Source organism: Tripterygium wilfordii, chromosome 18 (genome assembly GCF_013401445.1).
Source record: "Tripterygium wilfordii isolate XIE 37 chromosome 18, ASM1340144v1, whole genome shotgun sequence".
Classification (NCBI taxonomy): Eukaryota; Viridiplantae; Streptophyta; class Magnoliopsida; order Celastrales; family Celastraceae; genus Tripterygium; species Tripterygium wilfordii.
This window is the reverse complement of record NC_052249.1, coordinates 8,710,859-8,728,554: the sequence shown is the minus strand read 5'-3', so window position 1 is coordinate 8,728,554 and position 17,696 is coordinate 8,710,859. Positions and strand designations below refer to the sequence as shown.

The window sequence follows — 17,696 nt, the reverse complement described above, 5'->3', positions numbered from 1 at the left end:
AGAAAATTGTATTCTTTATATGCGTCATATTACAATTAATGGATTTTTCCCTGAAAGAAGGAAAATATTCTTTCTATATATTATACAAATACATGCATGATGCAGAAAATTTGTTCTTTCTATGCATTATATTACAATTAATAGATTTTTCCCTCAAAGAACGAATATATTCTTTCAATGCATTATACAAATACATGCATGATGCAGAAAAAATTTGTTCTTTCTATGTGTCATATTGCAATTAATGGATTTTTCCCTGAAAGAATGAATATATTCTTGTTATGCATTATACAAATACATGCATGATGCAGAAAATTTTGTTCTTTCTATACATCATATTACAATTAATGGATTTTTTCCTGAACGAACGAATATATTCTTTCTATGCATTATAAAAATACATGCATGATGCAGAAAATTTTATTCTTTATATGCGTCATATTACAATTAATGGATTTTTCCTGAAAGAAGGAAAATATTCTTTTTATCCATTATACAAATACATGAATGATGCAGAAAATTTTGTTATTTCTATGCATCATATTACTTTTAATGAATTTTTCCCTGGAAGAACGAATATATTCTTTCTATGCATTATACAAATACGTGCATGATGTAGAAAATTTCTTTCTTTCTATGCGTCATATTACAATTAATGGATTTTTTCCTGAAAAACAAATATATTCTTTCTATGCATTATACAAATACATGCATGATGCAGAAAATTTGGTTTTTTCTATACGTCATGTTACAATTAATAGATTTTTCCCTGAAAGAACGAATATATTCTTTTTATACATTTTACAAATACACGAATGATATAGAAAATTTATTTCTTTCTATGCGGTCATATTACAATTAATGGATTTTTTCTTGAAAGAACAAATATATTCTTTCTATGTATTATACAAATACATGCATGATGCAGAAAATTTTGTTCTCTCTATGCGTCATATGACTTTTAATGGATTTATTCTTGAAAGAACGAATTTATTCTTTCTATGCATTATAAAAATACATGCATGATGTAGAAAATTGTGTTCTTGCTATGCATCATATTACAATTACTAGACTTTTCCCTGAAACAATGAATATATTCTTTCTATGCATTATACAAATACATGCACGATGCAAAAAATTTGTTCTTTGTATGCATCATATTACAATTAATGGAATTTTCCCTTAAAGAACAAATATATTCTTTCTATACATTATACAAATACATGCATGATGCAGAAAATTTTGTTCTTTCTATGCATCATATTACAATTAATAGATTTTTCTCTGAAATAACAAATATATTCTGTCTATGCATTATACAAATACATGCATGATGTAGAAAATTTGTTCAATATCTAACATGCCACTCACTATTATCTCACCGCACTGCAATAAATAGTTGGAATGACGGTGAATAACCGATGAGAGCTTGATTCTTCTATTACAAAGCAAAACTAGAAATAATGAACCATATTCCAAATTTCGAATTTCAAAATTGTTTCAATTATATAAATATATATATAGATGTAAAAGTAGAATACACTTTATTTTTTTTCCTCCCAAACTTCCAAGTTTTTTACAATATTAATTAATTTTTTTACTATTAAATCAATATTAAAATATTTTTAAATCAAAGATATAGTGGATAATAGGATATAACAGAAAACATTAACCAATAATTTTTTAAAATTTTCAGATATTTTTCAATATATTCAAAAGTATTGTGATAACTAATATTTGAAAATTAGATAAAGTTTTTCAATTTAGATAATATTGCCTTTAAACATAGATATTTTCAAATGAGATAATACATATAATTTATTTATGTTTATAATTATCTCTCACTCTCTGAACCTTATTAATTAGATATAACCAACAATTCAAAGATATAAATTTTTTAAATAGAATAATACTACCTTTACGCACAATTTTTTTTTTTTCAAAAACGGGGCACAAATTAAACCTTATTAATTAGATAATCTCATTCTAAAAATAATATAGGTGTGTCTTCTAGTGAGATTCTGGAGAGACCAAACAGAGTAGGGTTTATTAAAAATTGTTTGTTGCTTCCCTAACAATGATATGTTGAGCAAACAGGGATCATGGATTCATGGGCATTGCAAGTTTTATGGGGCTTCAACTGTAAATTTTGATTTCTTCACTGTGTAGTTTCTGGTGTGTGTTTAAATTTTTTGTTTCTGTTTTAGTACATAATGTACAATTTTGAGTTTCTATAATTTCTTTTTGTTTTCTTCAATAATTTATTTTTATGTCCTATTTATTCTCCAATTCCACTGAAAGTTCATTTTTTTTTTATCATCTTTTGAGTTTCACTGTTAAAGGTCGGGAATTCTATCTTTGTAGGTTTCATTAAGATGTCTTGCAAGGTTTCTTTTTATTGTTTAGGTCATGGGTAGAAAAACATCCAATCCTTTTTGATGGAATTTTCGGCGTTAATGTTGAAGTAAGCCTCCGCAAATAATTTGTTAAATTCATAATATAAGTTGCTGATTGTATGCTTTGTGTTTCAGATCATTCAAGAACAAGAATGGGGATGAAAATGAAGAGTGGAAGAAGAAGAGGATCACACAAAAGAGAGATTGGAAAGTTTGAATATCATTCAAGCTTAATTGTTACAACGGCTAAGAGCCTGTAAATATACAACAATTTGGAATGTCAATGGTAATGTGTTGACAAGGCATAAGTAGTAAAGAGTAAATAAACTAATTGCTTAAACGGAAGTACTACACATCCATAAAATAAACAACCATAAACTTATATAAACATGCATGTGGCATGCCTATATGGTTTCTCTAATAAAATTTGTTTGTTTTTTTACTCTATGTGGCATGCCTATCTCGCTTGCCACCTAGACAGGGGCGGCCCTGGGCTTGGTCGAGCTGGGCCGTCGTCCAGGGCCCCCAAAATTTGAAATTTTTTAATTATGATAGTTTATTTTAAAACCAGTCCCAATTTATTTTAAAGCTCGTAAACATTACTTATCAAGCCTATAAAGAAAAAGAATTGAGAGTTTAAACAAACTAACAAAAAAGAAAGGGCCCAACCCAATTAAAAATACCACTTTAGAGTCTTAAAAACTTAGACATTAGACCAGTCTCAACCCATTAAGGGAAAAAAAAAATCAAAAGCCTCCTTCTCTAAATCGTATCCCATCATTCTCACGAATCTCCCCCATAAAAAAAATCAAAATCATCAAAGTGATTTGGCAAAAAAGTTGATTATATTAATGTAATTAATAATTTTGCCTCTCAAAATGCTAGAAGAGTCATATTTAAGTAATATGTTTATAGAGTTGGACTTTTAAGAACTATACGACAATCACGAAAAAAAATTTAAGGGCCCCTTTTTTAGAGTTCGCCTAGGGTTCTTGTAAACTCAGATACGCCACTGCACCTAGATTATATAAGTTTATGGATGGAAAAATTATGGACATATATCATTTTGGTTACCTAAAAGAAAGAAATAATGAGTACAAGTTGGGCCTTAAATAATTGGACTAAAATAAGGGGCTTAATATTAAAAAAAAAAACCCAAACTAAGATAAGCCTAGACTAAACATTCTTGAGACCCAATCGAAATAAGTATAAGGAATAGGGCAGAAGAATCGTGAACCCTTTCTTCCTCCTCTTTGAAATATGTCGAATACCGCTATGGAAGATGCTCAGAAGCTCAAATGTCGAACAATTCATAAACTAAAAGACTGGTAATCATCGAATGGGCAACTAATGATTAAATGATAATTTAGTTTATGATGATGTGATATTCAAATATTTATCTGAATGTATTACATATGACAAAATCAATTAGTTAAAAAAATGAGTGTAAGTAGTGCTTATCTTTTGTTTATCATGTTATCTTAGTATGTTTTTGTTTATAACCTTAACCCAATTCCTATTGTCAAATATTTCTATATCAATATTGTATAGCAAACAAATTATGCATACATTTTTCTAAAACTTATTATGGGCCCGTTTGACAGACCATTATGAAGACAATATATGCTATTCAAGACAATAATATATATTGTTTGTTGCAACCAAACGGCCATTTTATGGCCCCAAAATCGAGGCAATTTTGAGATAATAATATTATCTTTTGAAAATGGTCCATTTTGATACAATTTTGAGACCATTTCGATTTTACTACCCAATTTGTCCCCAGTTATTTATTGAATACCCTAAACTACCCCTACCTTTTTATTCACAACATCTACGAATCTCTCACTCTCTCTCGTCTTCTCACTTCTGGAGTTAGGACACCAAAGCTTGAAGACCTACGCCGCTGCCTACCATCGAACGGAGACGGTTCGATTTGTGAGATTTCCTTCATCCTTGTCTCGTTCTCACTTATCCACTCATTCATCTCTGTTTCATTCAATTTAGGGTTTTATGTTTTTCGATTTATGAGAAGATGGTTCTATATTACTTTTGTTAATCGACTTGTGTTTTTCGATTTATGAGAACAAATTGATTTCTGAGTTTCTTGCATATTTGTTCTTTACTTGATTGATCGTAAATCGAAATTGGTTTATGAGTTTTTTGCATATTTGTTCTTCATTATTGTCTTTGATAAAGCAGCTTTCATTGGTAAGAAATGTGATGATGAAATCGACAGTTCCTTGAGTCTTCATTGTGGTTGCCTAGTTAATTTCTACTTATTGAAATTTTAGCAGATTTTGATTTGTGTTACAAATGTCTATTTTGTTATATTAGTTAAGTTGAAAGAATGAGTAGGAAAGGCAAGGAAACTGTAGTTGATGCTAGGGTTGCAAAGCTTAAATGGGATAATAAGAATACGAAAATGTATCTTGACAAGCTCATTGTGTGGAAGAAAAAAAAATGTTGGGTTGCTCAAGTGGGAACCAATTGCTGAAGAATTTAAGAAAGTCAGTGGCTTCACTATCCCACCATTGAAGTTGAAGACAAAACATGACAACATGAAACAAAATTGACAATTGTTCAATAGGCTGAAGAATGCAGAAACTGGATTGAGATTCAATGTTGAGATAGGGAAGGTAGAGGCCAGTAATGAATGGTGGGATGTCAGGATTAAGGTTTTTTTTTTTTTTACTAAAATTCCTTATGTAACACACAGTCTGATGCATTGTTTAACATTTATTTGTTGGGTAATTGATCTAATATTTACTAATATTGTAGGAGAATATCAACTTCAAAAGATTTCGATCAACTGGATTACCTTTGCGTGAGGAACAAGATAGGCTTTGGGGTGGCACCAGTGCCACTGGTGATGAGTGCATCTCTTCTGCCATTGCTGATATTGATGACAGCAGTACTCGATAACCGGTTCAGATTGATTTGGACCAGGGACCTGAGGATTTTTCAACAGGGTCCTCTCCTGTCAAGACAACCACAGTCAATGAGCCATATGGTTCTACTTCCAAAACCCGCAAGAGGAAGAATAAACCTGCTGAAGATGTGATTAACCCTGAATTTAGGGCATTGTGCTTGGATTTGAAGACCACTAGCACAAAACAGCGGGAGTATTTTGCTAGCAAGAAGGTGTATTATGACAAGATGATTGTTGAGCTTGATGCTGTGAACACTTATGATCAATGTGTGAAGGCATTGATTGAACTGCATATCCAGGAATCTTATGCAAATATTTACTACTTTGTTATTGAGTTGTTTGCTTCTCGTGTTTACAGGAATTTGTTTCTTGCTCTCATTTCAATGAAATTGTAAAAAAAAATAAATATTATGTACGGGTCCAAATACTAGTTATGAAATAAAATACGCGCGAAGCGTGGATATACCACTAGTGTACAGAAAGAGCCAAAGAGGTGTAATGTCCCAACGAAATAACCAAAAATAATGTTAAAGCCTAACTACAAACATCAAGTCAACCTGATACCCAAAACAAATAAACAAACCATAAATACCGTGAGCAACTACGATGGTGAATGTTCTATTGGGCCATCAAATTTTTTGGGGAATTGTGATTTGTGAGGTTTAATAAGAAATAGATGTATGTCGATCACAATTGTGTAAATTTACTAACTTTACTTTTTATATAATAGAGGTAAGACTCAATATTGATTTAAAGGTAAAAATGTGAGTGTGTGTGAGATGTGGGTCCCATTTTGGGCCAACATGTGGGTATTGCATGCTCCATGCCTTCATGTTTGGACAATTAAAAATAAGCCAACAAATAAGCATTGTTGGAGCACAAAATTTTTTGATGAGCCAAGAAAATGTCACTTTTTTGCTCCCATGCCCAAGCAAATACACGTCATTGTGAGTGCATGAGAGAGCTCTTAAGTATCAGCTCCCTCCCACCCAAGCCTACACTCCCTCCTACGTGATTGCCTTGCAATCAACCAATCAAGACATTAAAACTACAGGTGGCAAAAATTCTAGCCGATCAGGATGACCAAATGTGTTCGACCCATTTTAAACCAAGTTTGAACATAAGTTATATGTCCGAAAATTTTTATCCGGTTTAAAACTGGATTCAGGTTTGACACTGAAATCTTGTCCGGTTTACTATTCTCGTCCCTAATTCAAATTAGTTTATTGTCCGAATTTGGTCAATTGAATACGTTCGAAATCTAATTCAGATTAGGGACAAAACATGTAAATATTTCATAAAAACATGATCTTTATCTTACTTGTAATCCACCTAGAATCGATCTTTTTTCCACCCCTAATTAAAACCTACATTCACTAAAGCTATCTTCCAAAATCCACACCTTAATGCCACAATCCCCAAAAAGCTAGGCACTCGCGATAACAGTCTTAATATAAGTCATTCGCAGCACACTGTGCAGTTCCAACCATTTGTGCTTGCAAACCCTCAACCTCAAGCGTGTTTTAATGAAGACTCCTTTGAATCTCTGTTCTTCATACTTCCCTCTACAGACCCGATCCATGATTTCCTTATCAACTAATTCGCAAATAATCTCTTCGCCATTTCCTTCATATTCGAGCCTATATTTTGGATTCAACTCTTTATTCTCGTTTGTTTTTTGGAGTTGTTCCTCGTCTTCATCGGTTATGTTTGCACTGCTGATATGATCTGATGCTTGATTCTTCTGTTGCTTTCTCAATCTAGCTGAAGCTCGAGATTGATCAGGATTAGGATCATACTCAGAGTTGTATTCTTGACTCCAAAAACACCGGTCCAAGCTAATTAGCCTCCAACTTTTCTGTGTTCTTCGTCACTGATGCGCTCAATGGAAATGGTGATAAGTCAGTACCATTGATCACTCCCACAATCACGCACACAACTGGAAAGTCAAGCCCAATATCTTCACCATGATAAGTCAGCACCTTTGATCACTCCCATAATCATGCACACAGCTGGAAAGTCTCTCTTATTACAAGGATTGCGTGTATTGTGCTTAAGTCAACAATCAAACAATATTCTTATATTAATTACATTCAACATCATAGATAGACAGCACTAATATTTGTATAAATATGACAGTGTACATCAACAAAAAAATATACAAACAATATTTCTATAACTCAGTTCCTTTATGGTATCGGAGCCTCTCGCCTAACCTGTATTCCTCTTCTTTCTATTTTATTCATCCAGCTACCTATCTCAAGACATCTTAACCATGACTGAACCATTGAATATCACGGTCACAACCACCACCAATACAGATTCTTTATCAACTTTCTCTTCCTCCTCAGTTTCTCAAGTCATCTCCCTTAACACATCTTCCCTTATACATCAAAAATTACAAGGGCCAAATTATTCGATGTGGAATTCTCAAATGACAAACCTCCTTCTTGGATATGATCTTATGGGCTATGTAGATGGTACCCATCCATGTCCACCAGCTACTGATCCTCGACGCATGGTTTGGAATCGTCAAGATCGCCTTCTCCTTCTTGCCATTCAAACTGCAGTTCAAGGACCTGCAGGTCCTCTCATATCAAAATGCCAAACAGCTCAAGAAGCTTGGAACATCTTAAAGACAACGTATGCAAACAAATCAAACACTCGCATGGTAAGTCTTATTGACTCACTCACTAAAGTCAATCAAGAGGGCAAAAGCATTTCTGAGTTCATGCAATCAGTCAAGACCATCATAGATGATCTTGCTGTGATTGGACATAAACTGAGTGATGGAGAAGTTGTAGTTCACACTCTCAATGGTCTCACTAGTGACTACAAAGAAATCAAAGCCGCGTTACGTGCAAGAGAAACACCTATGTCCTTTGAAGAACTTGTTGAAAAATTACTTGACTATGAGACAAGCATAAAGACCTCGGATCCAGCAAAAGAGGAACATCCCATCACTGCCCAATACTCACAAAGGCAAAGTCATAAGCGAGGCAGCAATACACCCTTTTATAGTTACCGTGGAGCAACTGGGCAACAAGGTGGTAATGACTCTCGCCGCAACAATAACAACAATCAGTCTCAATACAACACTCATGGTAATAAAGGAAGCACAAGTTATTCTGGTCACGGAAATACTCCTCAAAACTGGAGACACTCAACTAATAGAACTCTATCACGGCCAGTCTGTCAACTTTGTGACAGAATGGGCCACGTTGCAAAGTTTTGTCGCTCTCGACCATCACCATCCAATTGGCCACAAGCCAACTACATTGCTCATGACTCATCTGGCAATCGACCGGGATGGCTAGTGGACTTCGGAGCTTCTCATCACATTACTTCGGATCTGCAAAACCTCTCCATTCACTCCGAATATGGTGGTAATGAGGAAATCACAGTGGGCGATGGTAACAATATTCCTATCACTCATATTGGTTCTACTGCTCTTACATCCTATAACCCTACTTTTCAACTAAATAATGTTTTGTGTGCCCCTAACATCAAGAAAAATCTCCTTTCTGTCTCACAATTTTGCTCACAAAATCGTACATCTATTGAATTCTATCCTGATTTTTTCCTTGTGAAGGATCTAACTACGGGGGCATCCTTGGTACGCGGCCGGAGCAGAGGTCACGTGTATGAATGGCCAACTTCAGTGAATAATCCGCTTCCTTCTTCAACTCGTTCTGCCATGACAGCCCTCAAATCCAGCTCTTCTCCTCAGTCTCTCTCTCTGTGGCACAACCGCCTTGGTCATCCCTCATCCAAGATTCTACATTTGGTGTCTCCTCTTTGCAATGTTCTCATCCCTTAGAAATTATTTTTATGGATGTTTGGGGACCTGCTCCTCTCATTTCATTTGATAATTTTCGTTACTATGTTATTTTCGTGGACTATTTTACCAAATACACATGGCTCTATCCCATCAAAAATAAATCTGATGTTTATTCTATTTTCTCATCTTTTCAACCTCTTGTTGAAAGGTATTTTTCCACAAAAATAAAAACCTTGTACACAGATGGGAGTGGTGAAGCTACACGCCTTGGACAACTTCTCTCCACCAATGGAATTCAACACCTCAAATCTCCACCACACACTCCTGAGTATGTTGGCACTGCTGAACGCAAACATCGTCATGTAGTAGAAACTGCTCTTACCATGCTTCATCATGCTGCTCTTCCACTCAAATACTCCTTGGCTTTTCAAGCAGCTGTCTATCTCATAAATCGAATGCCTTCACCTGTCACAAACAACACATCCCCATATTCTCATCTCTTTCGACAGTCACCCAACTACTTGTCTCTCAAAGTATTCGGTTGTCTATGTTATCCGTGGTTACGACCATACACGTCTAATAAACTAGAACCTCGATCTCGTCCATGTGTCTTCGTCGGCTACTCCACTACTCACCATGCATATCTTTGTCTCGACCCTACAACCCAAAAAATTTTCATCTCACGTCATGTAGTGTTTAATGAACACATTTTCCCTTTCACCAATATCTACTCTTCACCTTCTACTATCCAATCACCTCTCAACTGTACTTCCCACTCACATGCAACTAATTCTTCACAATCTTCTCCCAAACTATCCACCGCCATTCCTATCCACACTCGACTACAAAACTCTGAACCAAATCCCCCATCTTTAACCTCGGACTCCTCACCAACTATACCATCACTCACTCACCCTCATGATTCACCATCTTCAGAAACGGATGCTTCACTGCACGTGGACACCTCACACTCAGCATCTCCATCTCCGCAACCATACCAGGATGCTCCTACTACTTCACAAGCAAACTCCTCATCTTCCTCTAAAACCCCACTCCATCCACCAGATCAAACCACTCATCCATACAACACCCGCCTAAAAAACAACATTGTTAAGCCCAAGCATATTCTTGACCTACATGTCACCACCACATCTTCTCCCAATCTCACTGAACCATCTACCTTTAAACAAGCCCAGCAACATGCTCATTGGCGCAAAGCCATGAGTGACGAGTATGATGCTCTTTTAGCCAACCAAACTTGGTCCCTTGTCCCTAGAACTTCCACACAAAATGTTATTGGTTGTAAGTGGGTTTATAGGATAAAAAGAAACCCGGACGGTTCCATCTCCCGTTACAAAGCACGTCTCGTGGCTAAGGGCTTTCATCAAAGACCTGGAATTGATTTTTTTTGAAACCTACAGCCCGGTTGTCAAACCGGCTACAGTTCGTTTACTTCTTACACTGGCAGTGACTAATGGTTGGCCTCTCCGCCAACTTGATGTGAATAATGCCTTTTTGCAGGGGACCTTAACTGATGAAGTATTCATGGATCAACCACCTGGATTCACCAATACTGATCATCCCACTCATGTTTGCAAGTTACGGAAAGCTATATATGGACTCCGTCAAGCTCCTCGTGCATGGTATCATGAACTTCGACATTTTCTCATCTCAGAAGGGTTTAAAGCATCTCACTCAGATACATCTCTTTTCATACATCATACCAATCATTCAGTTCTCTTTCTCTTGGTATATGTGGATGATATCATCATCACTGGCTCCTCCACCGTATCTGTCAACCAGTTTATTTCACTCCTCTCCCGCCGGTTCTCACTTAAGGATCTTGGCAAGTTATCTTACTTTCTTGGAGTAGAAGCTACATTTGTCTCCAATGGACTATTCTTATCCCAGAAAAAATATATCGGGGACTTACTTCAGCGAGTTCACATGGCCTCAGCCAAACCTGTATCCACTCCACTTGCCACCACGGACAAATTTAAACTCCATGATGGCTCGGCTCCTGCAGATGCTACACTCTATCGTCAAACACTAGGCTCTCTTTAGTATTTGTCTCTCACTCGGCCGGATGTCTCCTTTGCCATCAACAAATTATCACAATTCATGCATTGTCCCTCCACTATTCACTGGACCGCAGTCAAAAGATTACTTAGATATCTTGCTGGTACACTTAATCATGGCCTTCTGTTACGCAAGCATTCATCTAAGAATCTACATGCCTTTGCTGACGCAGATTGGGCAGGGGACCCAAATGATTCCACATCCACATCTGCTTATGTTATATTTCTTGGTCCAAATCCGATTTCATGGAGCTCCAGAAAGCAAAAGACAGTGGCTCGCTCTTCCACCGAGGCTGAGTACCGTGCTATCGCTTCCACGACCGCCGAAGTCAACTGGCTTATGAATCTTCTTCAAGAATTACAAGTTCCATTACATACCACACCAACCATCTATTGTGACAATGTTAGTGCAACTTATGTCTGCACCAACCCAGTCTTTCACTCTCGCATGAAGCATATTGCCATTGACTTTCACTTTGTTCGTGACCAAATTGCAGCCAAGCAACTACGGATATCTCATGTTCATACTTCGGACCAACTCGCCGACTCTCTCACCAAGCCTCTCTCTCGACAACACTTCATCACTCATCGGAACAAGATTGGTGTCCTCAATGGACAATCAATCTTGCGGGGGCATGATAAGTCAGCACCATTGATCACTCCCACAATCACGCACACAACTGGAAAGTCAAGCCCAATATCTTCACCATGATAAGTCAGCACCTTTGATCACTCCCACAATCATGCACACAGCTGGAAAGTCTCTCTTATTACAAGGATTGCGTGTATTGTGCTTAAGTCAACAATCAAACAATATTCTTATATTAATTACATTCAACATCATAGATAGACATCATAGATAGACAGCACTAATATTTGTATAAATATGACAGTGTACATCAACAAAAAATATACAAACAATATTTCTATAACTCAGTTCCCTTAAATGGTGTCACTATTCCTTTGTTAGGGTTCTTTTTTGCCCAACTTTTCCTCTCGGACAAGTCTGTTTTTTTTTTTTTTGGTCTCTTGCTCTGCAATCATGGAAGACTCCACCAGTAGGAGTAAGAAGAAGAGAAAAATCAGCACAGGACAAGAACCCAAACGACCCAAACGTTTCTCTGATTTTGACAAGATATCCAAAGGTAATCTTCAACACTCATCATTCATCAACATCACGTTGCTTCTTTTCACGCATTCCTTCCAACTTTCATGGTAACTCCAGTGTTTTTGTCTCTGCAACTTTTGTTCTTGTGAATGCAGCCTTGCTTACGGCAGGGTATTCCAGCGCAAGGAGGATCACCATCTCAACTCGCAGCAGTGATGGAATGGTATGTAGAGATGTTTTCCTGTTATGCTATTTTAATTCACATATGCACACAACCACCAGAACATCAGGCATACTTTCAGTCCAGCTCCATTATATCCATCATGCATGTGTGTGTTGGAATTCCAACCATGTGATATAGAGTTTGAATGCCTTCCATTTTTGTTGATTTTTTTTCCTGAACCGATAACAGCGCGAATTAAGAACAAAATGAATAAGAAAGATAAAGGAAGGACAGTTTTGAGAATGGCTAACCTCCAAAGCAAGAAGAAAGCAACAGAGGAAATCTTTTCATAACCCTGACCAAACAGCTACAGCCTTCATATTTCTTCAGTACCCTTCATTCTCCACCTAGATTACCATTGTATATGAATTATGATTGTGAATGGTTCACTAAGAACCACCTTAGACACTAACTAGCCATTAACGAATTTTTAAACTCGATTTAAGAGTAATTAGCCACTTGGTCCAGTGCTGATTTGAGTTGCTCTTCAGATGGCAGCACTTAACCAAAATGACACCACGACACTTACTACTTCATAACCCAAAATCACCATATCAGTAATGAGAAGGAAATACTCACTCTAGATGATATATTACAACCAAAAGGATCTATGGCCAATTGGCCATAATAAACAATTACAATAGTCCCTCGGCCATTAGCATAGTAATCCGGTTTCATGGAACCATATGAAACCAGATTGTATCAAATTGTAAAATACATGAATATAACTCAGCCATTAGCATAGTAACAGTAAAAACATAAGAAGTCGATGGCGTTTCTGAATTTTCAACAGCCATGTACCTGTTACAAAATTACTGAGCAAAGTTTGAATACCTTCTGCAATGTTTTCAGGCCATTATTTTAATTTCTTCAGACCACATAAGAATCTCAGCTACAGCTGTGGCAGGACAATACAAGAATGCTACCATTGGTCTTTAAGTCGATAGAAACTCGAGGGTGAGTTCTAATGCTATGCTGTTTGTCACAAGTTAATCAAAAACGCTTTCTCATTCCTGAACTAAAGCATCTCATCTTTATTTATTTTTTTCATTTGTTTTATTTCGCCAGATTTCAGCAACCCTCAATTTCAGTAGACAGCTATTCCCCTCAACAAATATAAAGGCTTCAGCAAAATTTCCCAATTACAACTCCAGCATGGTACAGCTCTTTAGTTGTTAGCTGTGTATGAGGTTGCCTTATCGGAGTCCATAAATCTGCTTGAAAGCCATGTGGTTTTAGGACACGGGAAGGGGTAACAAATTAAAAAATTTCAGCTTAATTGAAGAGGCCAAGCAATCAAAAAGATTAAAGAAGGCTACTCACAAAGAGATAAATACTTAAAACATATCAACAAGTTATTAGTGATGCTTTCTCATTCCCGAGCCAATGCATCTTACGTTTTTCTTTTGTTTTGCCAGAATTCAGCCACCCTCAGTTTCAGTGGAAAGCTCTTGCCCTCAACAAAGTTAATAGCTTCGGCAAATGTTCCAAATTACAAATCCAGCATGGTACGAAACTCTTTAGTTGTTAGCTGTGTATGAGGTTGCCATATCAGGGTCCTTAAATCAGATTGAAAATTATGTGATTTTAAGACACCAGAAAAGGTAAAAACTTCAAACTTTTCAGTTCAATTAAAGAGGTCAAGAAATCAAAAAGATCACAGAACAATACACACAGACATAAATATTCATAAACATATGCATCTTGCAATTCGCCACCCTAACATATCGGGGAATGATAGATCTCAAAAAATATGGTAATGCAGCATTATGTAAATTAATGAGATATGCGTCGTTATATCAAAGTCACAAATCCTTTGCAAGAGTGTGTTTGTTTTCTCTCTAACAAATCTAAAGTAGGATAATAACTTTGAAGAGATGTCCCTGCTTCTGCAAATAATTAGACCATAAAGTTCAAATTATGATTCCTACAGCATTTGACCCAAACATTTTCTGTTTCTAATCAATGCGTACTTCTGATATACTAAGATCAACTGCAATGTCTGGGACGAGGATAGTGCTATATCATTGTAATGCACGCTAAATTGTCTATGACTTGGACAACAAGTTCATAAAAGTGTCAATGTGTATGTGCATGCATGATTGTTTGAGGACGTGAGGGTGCAAAGCAATAATATTTTTTTGACAGATATATATATTACAGTTGATACTTCTATGACACTTATGGAAACCTTTGTTATGGTCCATTGTAGTAAGAACTTATTTAGTTGCTACATAACCTTTGCTTTACCCCTTCCATTTCAGATGAAGATTCAATACCTGGGTTTCCAAAAGCATGCTGCTTTAGCCATATCTGTTGTGTTAAACCGGCTCCCTTCAGTTAATCTTTCAGCAACTGTTGATATTTTAAGTATTGCAATTGGCATGAAAGCAACGTACACGACTTCAGGCCAGTTTGCTGCATATGATGCCGGCATCAGTGTGACAAAGCCCAACTGCGATGCATCAATTATTCTGTAGGCCATTTTACTCTTCTTCTTTTTTTTTTGGAGTTATTTTGTTTTATTTAGGTTATACTAAATTTCGTAGCTTTTTCATGAAATTTTCAGGGCCGACAAGGGTGACATAATACGAGCATTGTATGTGCATTATTTCGACCAAGTGAGAAAGATTGCTGCTGTGGCAGAGATCTCGCGGAGGTTTTCAAAGAAGGAAAACAATCTTACAGTTGGGAGGTTCATGGATTATGGATGACCGTACAGCTATAAAGGCGAAGCTTGACAATCATGGGAAGCTAAATGCACTCCTAGTGCTCAAATTTAAGCACAAATCACACTTTACAATTTCTGGTGAATTCAACAACAAAACTCTTGACAAGCTCCCAGAATTGGATTGGCTCTTGCCTTCTCACTATAAGTAGCTCCTTGATAAACAGTACAATGTTGGTGGATTAGCAAAACTAATATTCTCTACTGCTTTTAGCTCCTGATAAACAGTATGACGGTATTGGATTAGAAAAATTAATAAATCTACTGCTTTTTTTATTACAGGCGAAGGATCAAGTAAGAAGAATCGCAAAGCAATTGCTCCATCTACTGCTTTTTTATTACAGGTGAAGAATCAAGAAAGAAGAATTGAAGAGCAAGTGCTGCATATAACTGGCAAATCTGGGAACATGGACATGATAGGAGGCTTTATGAATGCATGATTACAATAAAGGCCTTGCTACCATCATCCCTAAATAGCAACAAAGGTGCTAAATAGTAGGTACTTGCCTATCATTCCAAGGAAAAAAAGCTCCTCACCAAGAGAGACCGATGTTGCCAAGTGGAAATGACTTTGATTTCATTCATTATATCTCTTGTAGCACAGAATTGACCCAAAAAACTTGTCAGGCAAATATATAAAGAGTCAAGGCTTGAACCTGGTACACCATTTGATCAAAAGCTCCTCAATATTGGCATCCATTCGAGTACCAACTCCTCCCCACACCAACATGTGGGGAATGTCTCCAATTGTTGAACCAGTTACTTCATGCACAGTCTTGAACCCAATTCTCTTATAGAACCTAACAAGCTATGAGCAAATGGAAAAATCAAGAATGTGATAATAGGTTCATCCATTTTACTAACAAATAATACATGAATCTTAATACAACAAATTTGATACAGTAATAAGCCAAATTCAAAACAGGCGCTTATAGAAAACAGAATAAGGAAAGAACCTTAGAATGGTAAAAATCAGAGTCATTGATGGCAAGCAACTGAGCAGTCTTGCAGCCACAGTCATACCCATACCGAACAGCAACAGCTCCAATAAACAAACCAATTCCAAATATTGACTTCTCCATACCCAGAGTCTCTCTCTTCAATCTGATTGAGTCCAAGTGAAGAATTCTGCCTCCAAACCAGACCCTTATCAGGCCCTCAGCCCTTCCCAGCTCTCTCTTGGTTTCCAGGCTCTTGGCTGTGATCCTGAAAAAGGGTCCGAGCGTTTGGAGGTGAAGGTCATGGTTCTGGACCCTTGATGAGCCAATAATATCAGACATGGTTGGCATGGTGGCTTCTCCGGTATTAAAAACAACGTTCGTCTCATATGGAGTGTTAGTGCTTTTGGGGAGACAACATAATCTGGATCTTGGTATGAACTGGGAAACCGCAGTTTTGGTTATTGGACAGGTCAATGTTTTGCTGGGATTTGGAATCATGGATGCGGCTCTCATTCTTCAATAGCTCATTGAGAGTCCAGAGTTCACCACATAATACTTAATTTGGAAGTGTGAACTGTGAAGAGAAGCAAAAAACAAAATTGAGAAAAGAATATAATGAGACGTGGCGAATCTAGGCTCACTAGTTTAGGATTCAGCTAAGTGGGGATGGTTGCATATTTTTTGGAAAAAGAAAATTTGAAGGTTTTAGGAATCTGCGGGATGGGAATGGGAGGGTCTGGTTATCAAGACGGAATCAACATTGGATGTTAGAGGGGCGAAAGGAGTTGGAGGCAAGTGATGAAAGCCCACACCGGCCCATAAGGCCCAAGGTAGAACTACAACCCAGAAAATCGGCTTACTAGGTGAGGGTGTCTTGGATCCTTATAAACTAGAGTTGGTAGCCCTATTTTTTCGATGTGGGATACTTATCAAACCACCCCCCTTGGACAGCCGACGTCCACGGCGGCTACGCTCGCCTGGCGGCTCCACTCGCCCTTCAGACGGTAGCCCTTTCCCGGACGGCAGCCCTCTCCGCAAACGCGACTCTCTCAACGAGAGCACCAATGATGAATTCTTGAACCTAATTGAGTTAACTACCTCACGAAGAAGAAGCAAACTCAGGGTTGAGAATATCTCTCGTTTTTTGTATTGATTTTATATTCCCCGATGCTTACAATATGGGCTCCATAAATAGACATGCAAATTAACTATTAGGATTAATATCCTTTATTCTAGCCAAGACATACGGCTATAAATGCCTAATAATAATTGGTAAGTCAATACTTAAGTCTAGCCTATCATTATTCCTTAATTTAAGCTCTGCTTCATTATTGACGATAGGCCCCATAACTTTCTTGATCTTTCTTCTTTTTACCCGCATTCATAGGCTCCATTAATTCACCTGCATTCATTAATCCCTCCATCTGTGCTGACTCCGGACCCACTAATGCATTTGGTAAAGAGCTGGACTGAGCTATCAACATGGCATCATGGCATCACAAAAGGAAC

At 37.0% G+C, this 17,696-nt stretch overlaps 2 protein-coding genes across 6 annotated transcripts; one reads left to right on the top strand and one right to left on the bottom strand.

Annotated features, from left to right (window-relative positions):
- Positions 1-6,720: 6,720 nt before the first annotated feature.
- LOC119984734 (mitochondrial outer membrane protein porin 2-like) lies at positions 6,721-15,269 on the top strand. 4 transcript variants are annotated; one of them, XM_038828821.1, is made up of 7 exons: positions 12,138-12,332; positions 12,451-12,518; positions 13,371-13,475; positions 13,587-13,676; positions 13,937-14,026; positions 14,783-14,994; positions 15,088-15,269. In XM_038828821.1, exons 4-7 carry the CDS (start codon positions 13,674-13,676, stop codon positions 15,230-15,232), a joined length of 450 nt encoding a protein of 149 aa, XP_038684749.1. In that variant the 5' UTR covers positions 12,138-12,332; positions 12,451-12,518; positions 13,371-13,475; positions 13,587-13,673; the 3' UTR covers positions 15,233-15,269. The 4 variants fall into 4 exon arrangements, 2 of the variants coding, with proteins under 2 accessions (XP_038684748.1, XP_038684749.1); XR_005464959.1 differs by lacking the exon at positions 13,587-13,676 and having other exon boundaries at positions 15,088-15,230; XM_038828820.1 differs by lacking the exons at positions 13,371-13,475; positions 13,587-13,676; positions 13,937-14,026 and adding an exon at positions 6,721-7,222 and having other exon boundaries at positions 12,137-12,332.
- A 148-nt stretch (positions 15,270-15,417) lies between these two features.
- LOC119984733 lies at positions 15,418-17,115 on the bottom strand. 2 transcript variants are annotated; one of them, XM_038828819.1, is made up of 3 exons: positions 16,203-17,115; positions 15,903-16,054; positions 15,418-15,463 (listed from the first exon to the last, which is right to left on the bottom strand). In XM_038828819.1, the coding sequence occupies exons 1-3, from the start codon at positions 16,698-16,700 to the stop codon at positions 15,457-15,459; spliced, it is 657 nt and encodes a 218-aa protein (XP_038684747.1). In that variant the 5' UTR covers positions 16,701-17,115; the 3' UTR covers positions 15,418-15,456. The 2 variants fall into 2 exon arrangements, with proteins under 2 accessions (XP_038684747.1, XP_038684746.1); XM_038828818.1 differs by lacking the exon at positions 15,418-15,463 and having other exon boundaries at positions 15,569-16,054.
- Positions 17,116-17,696: the final 581 nt, after the last annotated feature.